The 13,099-nt window shown below is 43.9% G+C and overlaps 1 protein-coding gene across 2 annotated transcripts in view; it reads left to right on the plus strand.

Annotated features, from left to right (window-relative positions):
- kcnab2a (potassium voltage-gated channel subfamily A regulatory beta subunit 2a) overlaps positions 1–13,099 on the plus strand; it is a 306,240-nt gene that overhangs the window by 118,708 nt on the left and 174,433 nt on the right. Inside the window, exon 3 of one of the 2 annotated variants that reach the window (XM_041207162.1) lies at positions 1,805–1,846. The exons of the other annotated variant lie outside the window; for it this stretch is intronic. Coding sequence (XP_041063096.1) covers positions 1,805–1,846 — 42 coding nt within the window. The remainder of the gene's footprint in view (positions 1–1,804; positions 1,847–13,099) is intronic. 2 annotated transcript variants of the gene reach the window in all.

The following is a 13,099-nucleotide window of genomic DNA, read 5'->3' on the forward strand; positions in this document are numbered from 1 at the left end:
TAAACTATTCTTCCTCATTCTAGGATGACATGAAATAAATTGTTATGGTGGTTTAATAATACAATTTTACAATAGTTGCAAATTGTACAAACTTCATAGAAAACCTTATATAGAAAAATATCTTTAATGTTGAAAAGTCTTTGGTTTCTCCTCCAATTTCCAATGCTTGTTTCTAGGAGCAATTACTTAAATTCACCGTTACTTACATCCAATGGCTAAAAGCTATGTCGGTGACAGTTAAATCCATCAAATACTTTGGAGTGGGTCTGATCTAACTACAATCCTGGCTACTTGCAGCTGCAGTGTTATTTTATGGACAGTTTCCATTTTAAGGTTGCTGACCAATGCTATTTTCCATTATGACAATAGCTCAAATCTTCCTGGTCGTTCAGCTGATAGTGTGGAATGGCCAACAAAGTGGAATGTGTTCCCTTTAACTTACAGCCATTTTCCTTGAGCATTGAACACCACATTATTTGTGACATTGCAAGGCTAGTTATGGCAATTTATAAAGTAAATGTAAGTTATTTTCCCATAACTCTGATTTTTGCTGTGCATTACAAGATTTAAGACATGGGAGATTTCTCGCTAAATTTACAGATGGTTAAGTGAGTTACATCTGTAAATGTTTCTCTGTCACTTTTTTTTCTTCAGTAGAACAGGGGACTGGTAAAAATTTGACTGAATCAGTATTTTTCTCCCTGCTGGGTTTGCATAAGTAATACATAGAACACGATATACTTTATTACAAGCATCTGCAAAACTCATGTACCAAAGTTTGTGAATGAATTATTCAGTTTTTGGACAGATTATTGTGTTGATCTTCATAAAGTATTCTGTTTATAATGTGGGTGGCACTGGTACAACATTTAATTGATTTGTGCACCTAGTTGCAGTATGAATGTGGTATTTGTACATCAGTTTATATTTTACTGATAATTTGCATGTGTTAAGCAAGTTATATGTTTATTTAAAGTAGTGAAATAAAATAAGGTATTTCATACTCTTCTCATTGTATATCCTCTATATTGTATCCATAACTCTGGGACCTACATCAGTGTTATCCCATCTATGAGTACAAAGTAATCATTCCTTAGATACTTGTGTAAAGTATGTGCTAAGATGAATGGAGGAACTGTTTTCTGTTCCTTCTGTTGTAAAACATACAAAAGATTATCTGGTCGTTGATGTTTGTGGAAGCATGCGATTTGAAAATTGGTTGCAGTGTTTCCTTCCTTGCAAAAGTGACTGCAATTCAGAAAAACTTCATTGGGTGTAAAATGCTTTAGAATATCCTGAAATTGTGAAAGACATGAAATAAATGCAAGTTTTTTTCTTTAATTCATCAGTTGGAATCCCATTTTAAATTAGATTAGAGTTTAATTAATTAGAATTTAATTAATGTCTCTCTACCTCCTCCCGAAAAGTGTTTTTTGGTGTTTATAGCCAACAGAGTCATTTTACGTTGTATTCAAATTTAAGTATCTGGTCTTTTGAATTTATTAAGAAATTTGCTCTTTTCCCTTGTTCAGTGAGAACATTAAATTGTAGCTACATGTGGCTCTTGTAGAGATTTGCTCAAGGCAAGCCTCTGATGATATAAAAGGAATGCAGTAGTGCAGCTAACTTGTATAAAAATATACTTTTGCAAAAAGCTATTACCAAAAAGTTACATCTAATCAATAAAATAAAATTGTACTCAAATTTCCCTGTGTTTAGATATGAGAAATTTGCTGGTGCTCTGCAAACATCATTGTTCTTTGATTTATGATATGGACTCTCTCTTTTGTTGTGCTATCTGAAGTGCCCGATATGGGAGTCCAAAACGGCAGTTGCAGTTTTACAGGTACCTCCTGCAGACGGCATGTTTCTCAATCACCATGGCATGCTTCCATTTGTGCTTGCTGCAGTCTACATGCATGTGCCAGTTTGCTGTGTTCATCTGTACTATGTTTAGTTTGTATTTGTGCCATTGTGACAGTTCTCACTGTGGAGATGTTTTAGAGCTGAATTTCCTTTGCACCTGACAGCCTTTTGTTGCCATAACATTGTGTAGCATAATGTTCATCATTGTAACATTATAAATATTATGTCAAATAAGAGCAAACAGATATTTAACTAATTAATGAACTTTATGTTTAAGTGATATGAGAGAGCTCTCACTGCTCTCTGAGGATTAAGGAATGCTGTTTGTGACTCATGCAATAGTTCAGCTAATTAAACAAGTGAATAGTTGAGTTCTATAGATCAGAAAGGCCTTAGATTTGATCTCTGATTGGTACTGAGTAAGCTGATCTCAGCTGGGCAGCACTTGAGGTGCTAACTAGATTAAAGAGGGGAAAATCAACCAGGATCCCCACTCACAGTAGCTGTCCAGTAGCCCTGCTGGAAGTGCACATGTTGGTGTTGAATCTGCCTCAGATTTTGACACCCTTGCAGTTGAACAGGTTTCCATTATGCTTGCTCTAGGCTTGTATGTGGATAATGGCCAGTTTTCTGGGATATGGGAGGAAAAGGGAATCAGGGGAAATTTGGGAATTGGAAGAGAAGAAAAGTATGATTTGCTAGCCAATGGCTATAAAACAAAAATAAAGTTCAGAACTTGAATGCAAGGCTATAGAAATGAGTTTTTGAGTTGCAGATGTTTTTACACATTTACACTTGGTAAATGCCTGTAGCCTCACTTTCATGTGTGCTATAGTTAGCAGTGTTTTAGTTTTGGATGATATTTTCTCTAACTTTGAAAGATATGTTAGTTCTTTGCAAGGCTGTTAACACTTTCATATTAGTAGTTGAAGATTACTTTAATTTCCATGGAGTAAAATACTTTTTCTTTCCAAAGGGAATTTGTAAATGTTGCTGCAAACAGCTGGTCCATTCCAGGCTCTATGCTCTAAAAGTTGCTGACACTATTATTGAAAATGAATTATATTTGCGAGACCCTTCTTTAAATTAAATTTGATGCCTCATTTTACTTTGGTTTCATTATGTCAAATTTTTAAGATCCAAACTTATAGTACAGAATCAATATTCTATTATTTTCAGTGGCTGTGCAAGATTTTCATTATAGGCCTGGTATAACTTCACTATAACAAGAACCTTGTTTGTGTAATTACATGGTAAGTGATTTTGGGAGTTTGCACATTTTCCTTAGATAAATTTTCACTAAATAGAATTCAGTACAAGCAAGTCCAACTGTAAATGATTTGTGTATTTGGTTGCTGGGCAATGGACTACCAAGTGCTGAACTAAGAGTTTTAAATTCTCTTATAATAGATAATCACTTAATGATCTCTGAGAAGTTGGGCACCCTGCCTCAAATAGAAATGAAAGATACACTGGAATCAGTCAGGTCTTTCAGGAGTTTACATTTTTCTTTGCAGAGCCTCTATCTGCATCTAGAAGTATTTTCTGCTCAAAGTAATCGTTGGCTGTCCCTTGATTTGAGGATAACATTTACTCAGGATGTGAGTTTCTTCCATGTGACTAAACAGGTCGATTCTCAAACCACAGATTTTTGGGCACGTGGGGCAGGACATCCCACGAGGTAGTGACATTCGGAGTACAGGATTTGCTTAATTTTCTTTCCTTCTCTGCTGCTGCTCTGCCTCATCATTAAGGCATTTGGACTTGAAGCATGATGTAGCTTGATGGATGAGTTGTCGCCATTTTGAATGATTGGAAGTGGCTTGCTACCAGTCATTAATGTCAATACTGCCACCCTTTGAGGAGAGCTTCAGAGTGTCTTTGAAGCATTTTCTTTGTCATCCCCTGAAAGCTGGCCATTTGAGAGTTGAAAAAACAGGACCTTGGAAGACGCTTTTTGGTCATCCAGACACAATGTCCAGTCCATCAAAGTTAATTTTGCTGGAGTTTTGCCATAATGCTAGTGGAGCAGGCTCCAAGAAGGATATTAGCATTTGTTCAGTCGTTCTCCCTAGGAAGATGCGACGAAGGCATTGCTGATGGAATTTCTCCAGTGTTCAAATGTCTCACTACAGTACAGGAGTGTGGTGACGACAACTGCTCTGTACACTAGGGCTTTTGTTGATTTGAGGAGGTCTTTGCTGTTACTCACTCCCATAGTTTGTAGAAGGCTGAACTGGTGGAACTCATCTGGTGTTGGATCTCCTTGTCAGTGAGAGAGGTGGCTGCCAAGGAATGGGAAGTGCTCAACATGTTCTAGAGTGTCTCCTTCAACATAGACTCATAGACATTTACAGCACAGAAGGAAACCATTTGGCCCATTGTGTCCGTGCTGGTCAACAAAGATCTGACTACACACTAATCCCATTTTCCAGCGCTTGGCCCATAGCTTTGGAGGCTATGGTAACACAAGTGAATATCTAAATGCTTCTTAAACGTTACGAGAATTTCTGACTCAACCACTCTTTCAGGCAGTGAGTTCCAGACTCCCACCACCCTCTGGATGAAAAAATTTCTCCTCAACATCCCTCTTAGCCTTCTACCTCTTATCTTAAATCCATACCCCGGCTATTGACCCCTATACTAATGGAAAAAGTGCCTTCCTATCCATCTATCCATGGCCCTCAATCTTATACACCTCTATTAGATCCCCTCTCAACCTTTGCCAGCACAAGGAAAACAACCCCAGCCTACCCAATCTTTCCTCATAGCTCATGCCCTGCAGCCCAGGCAGCATCCTGGTAAATCTCCTCTGCATCCTCTCCATTGCATCACGTCCTTCCTATAATGTGGTGACCAGAACTGCACACAGCACTCTAGTTGTGGCTTAACCAGCGTTTTATACAGTTCCAGTATAACCTCCTTGCTCTTGTGTTCTGTGCCTTGGCTAATAAAGGCAAGTATCCCGTGTGCCTTCTGAACCACCTTATCCACCTGGCCTGCTACCTTCAGGGATCTGTGGATATGTACACCAAGGTCTGTCTGATCTTTAGTACTTTCTAGGGTCCTACCATTCATAGTGTAATCCCTTGCTTCGTTAGCCCTCCCCAACTGCATTACTTCACACCTTTCTGGGTAGAATTCCATTTGCCACTGCTCTGCCCACCTGACCAAACCATTGATATCCTCCTGCAGTTTACAGCTATCCTCCTATTTACCACCCTACCAATTTTCGTGTCATCCGCGAATTCCTTGATCATACCCCCCTACATTTAAGTCCAAATTATTTATGTATGCCACAAACAGCAAGGGCCCCAGCACCGAGCCCTGCAGAACCTCACTGAAAACAGTCTTCCAGTCACAGAAACATTCCTGTACCATCGCCCTCTGCTTCCTGCCTCTCAGCCAAATTTGGATCTAACGTGCCACTTTGCCTTGGATCCCATGGGCTCTTACTTTCTTGGCCAGTCTGCCATGAGGGACCTTATCAAAAGCCTTGCTAAAGTCCATGTAGACCACATCAAGTACATTACCCTCATCAACACTCCTGGTTACCTTCTCAAAAAATTCGATCAAATTTGTCAAACAGGTTGTCCTATTAACAACTCCTTGCTGACTATCCCTGATTAATCCGTGTCTCTCCAGGTGCAGATATATTCTGTCCCTTTGAATTCTTTCGAGTAACTTCCCCACTGCTGAGGTTAAACTGACTGGCCTGTAATTTCCTGGTCTATCCCTTCCCTTTTTTGAATAATGGGACAACATTGGCAGTCCCACCTCACCTGTGGCCGGAGAGGATTTGAAAATTACTGCCAAGGGCCCCTGATATCTCTTCCCTTGTGTTCCTCAACAGCCTGGGATACGTCTCATCCTGGCCTGTGGATTTATCCACTTTTAAGGCCACTAAACCCTCTAGCACCTCCTCTCCCTCTGTTAATTCTCCCTAATATTTCACCAGTCCTCCACCCTGATGTCTATACCTGTGTCATCCTTTTCTATTGTGAAGACCGCGCAAAATATTCATTGAGGACACGTACCCACGTCTTCTGGGTCAACATATATGGCAAGTGGAATATTTAGCTGATCAGGTACGGGTTGATGTATTCTGTTTTGGAGATGTTCAAGACCAAGTTTCTTGTATGCAGAATTGAAGAAATCATGAATGGCTTGCAAATCTGGTGCAGACTGGGCAATGACACTGCAGTCATCCACAAACTGTAGATCATGTATGTATATGGTGGTCGGTTTAGTTTTGGCATGAAGGCGACTTGAGGTTAAAGCGTTTTCCACCTAGGCGGTATTAAATACTCGCACCAGAGGGCAGTTGATCTCTTGATGAGCTGAATAGCTGCTGTCAGGTGATTATTTATAATATGGGAGCTATCTACTCAAAACAGTTGCAGTCATATCATCATGAACCTTCTTGGGCATACAAATCTTTGGAGCAAAATTCACAGAGCCTCATGATTTACTGAGCCAAATGCTTTGGTTAGGTTGATAAATCAACAAAGAGTTCCTGGTGTTTATCTCAACATTTTTCTTTGAATTGTCTGACAATAAAGACCATGTCAGAAGTTCTTCTGGAAGGTCTAATGCCACATACTGTCTCTGGGAGGATTTCCTCAGCTATCGGGAGTAGATGATTCAGGAGAACGTGCATCAGGATTTTCCCTGCTGTGGGCAAGAGGGAAATACCTCAATAGTTTTCACAGCTTGATTTATCTCCCTCAAAGTAATAGAGGAAGTATGGTCATGGGGAGCAGTAGTGAGATATTAAAATGAAAAATTATACAGCATTTTTGAATTTTTTTCAATAGAAGTGCAGCAAGTTTTGATTTGAGTGAGAAATCAAGGTGAAATTTGCAGGCCCTTAGCAAATCAAAGTTAATGGTAAGAGAGAAGACGAGTTGTATCATTATGTTAAAAAAAACTATATACTGTAGAAGAAACAAACTAACTGTAATGTTCTCTGAACTGAAAATACACTATTTTTAAAAGTGGGCAGACAACTATTGTATTTCGGTTGAGTGCAATTTGGGCCTTGCCACACTTCGTGAACAGGAATCTGAATCTAAAGAAATTGGATTTGAAATTGGGTAGATTCCTTCTAACCTACTTCTTTTAATGGAGATATATGAGAATTTCTTTACAAACGAATATGAATAATTATTCAAGAGTAGTAGAAGTTGTTTTCAGATACAGGTTAAAAAAAAGACTGGTAACAATGTTTTGGGACTAGGACTCCCTATAATTAGTTTCACCGTGTGGATCCTCCTTAAAGGAGACCTCGGCACAAAATTTCTGATTTTCACTGTGCAGCTTAGAGAATTTGGCTTTGTGGTAGTGTCTTCATCTGAGTCTGAAAGAGTTTGATCAAGCCCACCTCCAGGATTTGATCTATCCTGGCACCTCAGTGAAGTACAGAGGACATGACAATCCTGGAGGTGCTGTTTTTGCATGATCCAATTGCACTTTTCGGAGAAAAGCAGGTGAATTCTCCGGGTGCCTTTGCCAACATCTATCCCTGAGCCAACACAACCAAAAACAGATTATTTGGGATTTATTTAATTGTTGTTTGTGGGACCCACTGCGTACAGATTAGCTGTTGTATTTTCCTACATTACAACACTGCCTACACTTCAGAAGTAATACAGTAATCCACTTTCTATTATTAGTTTATCATGGATGATGGTATTGAAAAGTTACATTGTAACTTTTTGATTCTGTTGCATTCATTACATTAAGCTAATATCTAATGGTGTTGTAATTATTTTATGGGATAAAACTAATGGGGAGTGATGAATATAAGATAGTTTAGATGGAATATTTGTGCCACTGTGTATTTATATTTGTGTTGAAATATGGTTGGAAGTACAAAGCAAAAAGAGGACATACTGTAACAAGAAACTCCATGTAGGTGCCTAAAAAAGATTGGGAGCAATCTACTGCTCCTTGGGCTGTCATCAGCTAAACTATGCATGGGTCTTACCTGAAGAAGGCCTCATGCTACAGAATGTTGCCTCACATTACTCTATTTCAGTATGTGCATTAAAGCCATTGTGGAACCATTTGCAGCTCACATGCACATGCAGTGCTGCATTTCTATTCTTAATAGTTTATTTTGGATTACATTGTTGGAAAATTATGTATTTATTCCCTCTATGATTCATCTCTACATTTTTTGGCTGCGTGTAGCCAAATGGTCAGATATTCAATGAAGATAACTGTTTATGGGGTGTGAAATAGCAGGGAGTCACATTGTTAATTGAGATTTCTCTTCAGTACAAATAATATCTTCAGTGGGATGAACACATTGTCTTTTTTTTTAAATTGTAAATTCCTGCTAGAACTTACATTTTCTGATTTGGGTGAAATTCATATAACCTGTTGGTTTGAAATGAGTCTCAGGTTGTTTGCACTCAGTTTTCAGAGGTTAGCTTGTTATTGTAATCGTGGGCAGAATTTTCCATTGTGGTAGGGGGGAGAGCAGGCGTGGGCGGGTGCGGACCTGATCGCCGCCCGTAATCGGGTTCGCGCCACTATTTTAGACGGGCGAGTCAATTAAGGACCGCTTGCTGACTTCCGTAGATAGCAGGAGTGTACAGGCTGCGGCGGGCGTGCACAGACCACCGGTCCAATGGCGACCCAGCAGTCTGTTTAAAAGAAGGCCTGGCAGCCTTTTGTAGGCTGCTGACAATGGCCAGTTCGAAGGCACACCACAGGGGGTCTGGTGAGCAGGCCAGGCTGGAGGGAAGGGCAGAGGAGCAGGCTAGGCTGCAGGATCTGCCACAGGAGCAGTGCAAGCTGCAGGGTAGGCCAGCGGGGAGCCAATGTGCCCCTCATTTTTCAAATGAATGCCTTGTTGCTCTCCTTGAGGAGGTGGCAGCATGGCAGGAAGTGTCGGTCCCCCAGGATGGGAGGAGGAGGCCCCCCACATGACCAAACGTGCCTGGGAGGAGGTGGCGGAGTTGGTGAGCTCCTGTGATGTGGTGCGGTGCACATAGGTCCAGTGCTGTAAGTACTTCAATGATTTGTTGCACTCTGGCAGGTTGAGTACTATGTTGGCATTGAACCCAGCAGGTAGCCTTAGCCTTTGAGGCCATCCCCCACCCAGTGACTGCATTGAATCATGTAGGGCATTTTTCCTTCGCTGGGTGAGCAAGCAGATAATGCCCATGCTTAGATCAATCTGAGTGGTTCATGAGGAGATGAGTTCTCCCCATACCATGTGTTGCTCTTAGTCGCATATGATTAGTCTGGGGGCAACCTGCAGGAGATGCAGCTAGGTGCATACTCAACTCCAGCACATGTCCTATTCAGAGTCATGAGATGGTGGAAGAGGAGCCTCAAGGTGTCGTGGCAAAGAACCATCTGCTGCCCTTTACGCTGCACATAATTGTGCATCCTTGCTATGGGAGCAAATACCATGTGGTTCCTAAGGTGATGTACGCAGCATGTGTCCAAGGGCGGTGTTGGGGGGTGGGGAGCAGGCGTACTATCTTTGTGTGAGTGATCAGTAGTAGCAGGAGAGGAGGCACTGGAGGCCTGATATGGCCCACTGTGGTTGGAATGCAGCGTGCGCATGTGGAACCCATGTGCAATTTGCTGTAATGAATGGTGTGTTCTCTCATTCTCAGGAGAAGGATGCTCATAATGCCTCGGAGCGTGCGAGGACTGGAGGCAGCCAGGCTCACCTCATCTTAAGCAGATTTGAGCAGGAGGTCCTTGAGCTGAAGAGGCGGCATGCACCTAGGCCAACTGATGTCGGTGAGGCTGGGGTGGCTTGGCCTGGTATTTGAGACCAACAGTGAGATCCGAAATGCCCTCCAATATTCATAGCACTGATGGTTGTTAAATTCGTTATTGTTGCAACATTGCTCGGTCATAGAGTGATAAAGTCAGAGGTGTGCAGCACAGAAAAAGGCCCCAGCCCATCGAGGATGTGCGGGTCAAACACATCCCTAACTATTCTAATCCCGTTTTCCAGCACTAGGCCCATAGCTTTGTATGCCTTGGCATCGCAAATGCACATCCAAATTCTTATTACATGTTATGAGGGTTTCTGCGATTACCACCCTTTCAGGCAGTGCATTCCAGATTCCCACCACCCTTCGTGTGCAAAAGTTGCTCATCACATCTCCTGTAAGCTTCCTGACCCTTACCTTAAATCTATGTCCCCTGGTTGTTGATCCCTCCGCCAAGGGTATAAGTTCCTTTCTGTCTACCCTATCTATGCCCATCATAAGTTTATACACCTCAATCATGTCCCCCCCTCAAACTCCTCTGCTCCAGGGGAAATAATCCCAGTCTATGCAATCTCTTCTCATAGCAAACTCTCCAGGCCAGGCAACATCCTGATAAACGTCCTCTGCGCTATCTCCACTGCAGTCACTTCCCTCAAATAATACGCATTTCAGAACTGCATGCAGTACTGTAGCTGTGGCCTAAGCAGCGTTTTCTACAGTTCGAACATTACCTCCCTGCTCCTATATTGTACGCCACAGCTAATAAAGGCAAGTGTGCCATATGCCACCTTAAACACCTTATGTCCCTGAACCACTACCTTAAGGGACCAGTCAACATGCACATCAAGGTCCCTCTGATCCTCGTTACTTCCCAGGGTCCTACCGTTCATTGTGTATTCCCGTGCCTTGTTTGTCCTGTCCAAGTGCATCACCTCACACTTATCCACATTAAATTCCATTTGGCACTCTCATCAAGCCATCTGACCAGCCTGTCTACCCTCCTCATTATTTACCACCCCACCAAAGTTCGTGTCAATTAGTCCTGGAAGGTTGAGCACATAATGAGCCAGGGGGACAGGGATGAAGTTTGTCAGCTTGTGCATGCTAACTGATCCACTGTCCTTGTTGTTCCTTTCAGCATCATCAGAGCACGGCCAGCAGGAGGAGCAGCAGATACCCCCTCTCACATCTGAAGGCCCTCAAGTCTCACACCATTTCTGCGAGGCAGGCACCAGCACAGATACTAGCACCTCGGTGGGCATTGGAATATTAGCTAGTGTCCCGGGGCACAGTGGAGAGGGCACTTCACAATTACTGGAGGAGCTGGCAGAGACAGAGAGTGCCGATAGCGCCAGCAGTCGGAGGACTACAAGAGACCAGGCACATGCTCAGTTGGTGCCTGATGATATGCCTCTGGAGTCGTCTGTGACGCAGCAGCTGCAGGCAATGCGGCCGGGTGTTGAGGAGCATCTGGGTGTGATATATGAGGCTATGCTTCGTTTGGTGACCGTGGTGGAGGAGTTTATGTGGAAGCTTGCCGAAGCTATGAGCCACATATCCGAGCGCCATGCATCCTCCATGGAGAGAGTGGCGATTCTTGTGGAGAGCCTCCTCCAGGAGACCCGCCAGGGCTTCCTGGGAATGCGCTCAAACCCGCAAGCCCTCACATTGGCAATGAGCTCAGCTGCTCACTGCCAGTGTGGGAGATGGTGTGGGCATCAAACTTCCCAGCCCATTGCCCATCCATCCACGGTGAGCAGGGAGATCCGGCACAGCAGCTGCCTGTCATCTCTGCGGGCTCCTCTCAGGGCACTCTGGATGAGAGCACCAGCTCCTCTGCCCCTCTCCCAGTGACCATATCATCCAGTGAGGCTGCGCCGACTGGGGAGATGGCAGCTGTGGAACTGACAGATCCCTTCCAGGCGGGCCCAGAACAGGCTTCACGGGCCAGAGGATGACTGCCAAGGTCATCAAGGCCAACAGGACAGCAAAGCCAGCAGGCTGTCTCAGATGCCACTCCAAATGATGGGGCAGCACCAAGACGTACCACCAGGAAACAGAAACGTAAGGCACATTAGGCACACCACGGGTTTCTCACTGGTGTTTTTGTGTTGGCCCGAGTTTAGGTCCTTAGGATTTTTTTTTTTGCTTGATTACAGTATTGTATAATAATTGGGAGAGCTTTTGATTTGAAAATTAAAACTCAGATGTGTGACCATGGCTGAGGGTGGCTCATTTGTTCTGCATATTTATATATGTTTAATAAAACTGTCATGAGTGTTTGTTTGGACATTCAAATATATATACAAGGCCCTTAGTTCCTGCTGATGACCTGGCAGATTTTGCACTTATGTGTCGAGTATGGATACGCCAGACAAGGCTGGTCCTGCTGATCCATTTGTGTTGTGCTGGCTGAAGGTTCGTTGGATTGAAGCCTCCCAGGTGTCCCTGCCTTCTTGGTGAAATCCCGGGTCAGCGTCTACCCCTCAGTATTTCCCTGTGCATGCTCATCCTCAGAATCAGTGCTGGACTCATCATGTGCAGCCACAGACACTGTGTCGACATCTTCATCATCCACTGCGTCCCCCCTTTCCAGCGCAAGATTGTGCAGAGCGCAGCATGCAACCACTATCAGTGAGACACGATCTGGGGAGTACTGGCGTACGCCTCCTGAGCGGTCCAGGCATCGGAAGCATATCTTGAGAAGACTGATGGCTCTCTCCACCTCAGCCGTTGTGGAGGAATGGCTCCTATTGTACCGCTGCTCAGCTTCTGATCTTGGATGGCAGAGAGGCATCAAGAGCCACCTTCTGAGGGGATAACCCTTGTCACACAGCAGCCAGCCATCAAGCCGGGCTGGAGCGCTGAAGAGACCTGGCACCTGGGAGTGTCTGAGGATGTGGGAGCTGCCTGGGTACCTTGCACAGACTTGTAGAATCAGCATCCTGTGGTCACACACTATCTACACATTCATGGAGTGGAAGCCCTTCCTGTTGATGAAGGCACCAGGCTCACCTGCTGGCACCTTGATGGCCACATGTGTACAGTCTATTGCACCCTGGATGTGGAGGAAGCCAGCAATGGCTTCGAAGCCTCTGGCTCACTGTGCCTGGCTTGCCTGGTCCCAGTAGAAGTGGATGAAGGTCAGTGCATGCCTGAACAGAGCGCCTGTGATCTGCTTGACACAAGTGTGGATAGCTGTTTGGGAGACACCGCAAAGATCACCCACCGAGCTCTGGAAGGAGCCAGAGGCATAAAAGTTAAGGGCAGCAGTGGCCTTCAGAGCTACTGGGCATGTCTGCCCACACATTTAGGGGAGACCTCAGGGCCAATCATCTGACAGATATAGTTCACTGTCTCCCATGAAAGTCGGAGCCTCCTTCGGCACTGCACCTCAGAGATATTGCCGCCTGTATACCCTGGCAGCAGGATAATGGCGTCTTCTGCAGCCCCTTCCACCTTCGACTTCCTGTTGGGCCTGCGCCTGT

This window comes from Carcharodon carcharias, chromosome 15, assembly GCF_017639515.1.
Source record: "Carcharodon carcharias isolate sCarCar2 chromosome 15, sCarCar2.pri, whole genome shotgun sequence".
In the NCBI taxonomy this organism is placed as follows: Eukaryota; Metazoa; Chordata; class Chondrichthyes; order Lamniformes; family Lamnidae; genus Carcharodon; species Carcharodon carcharias.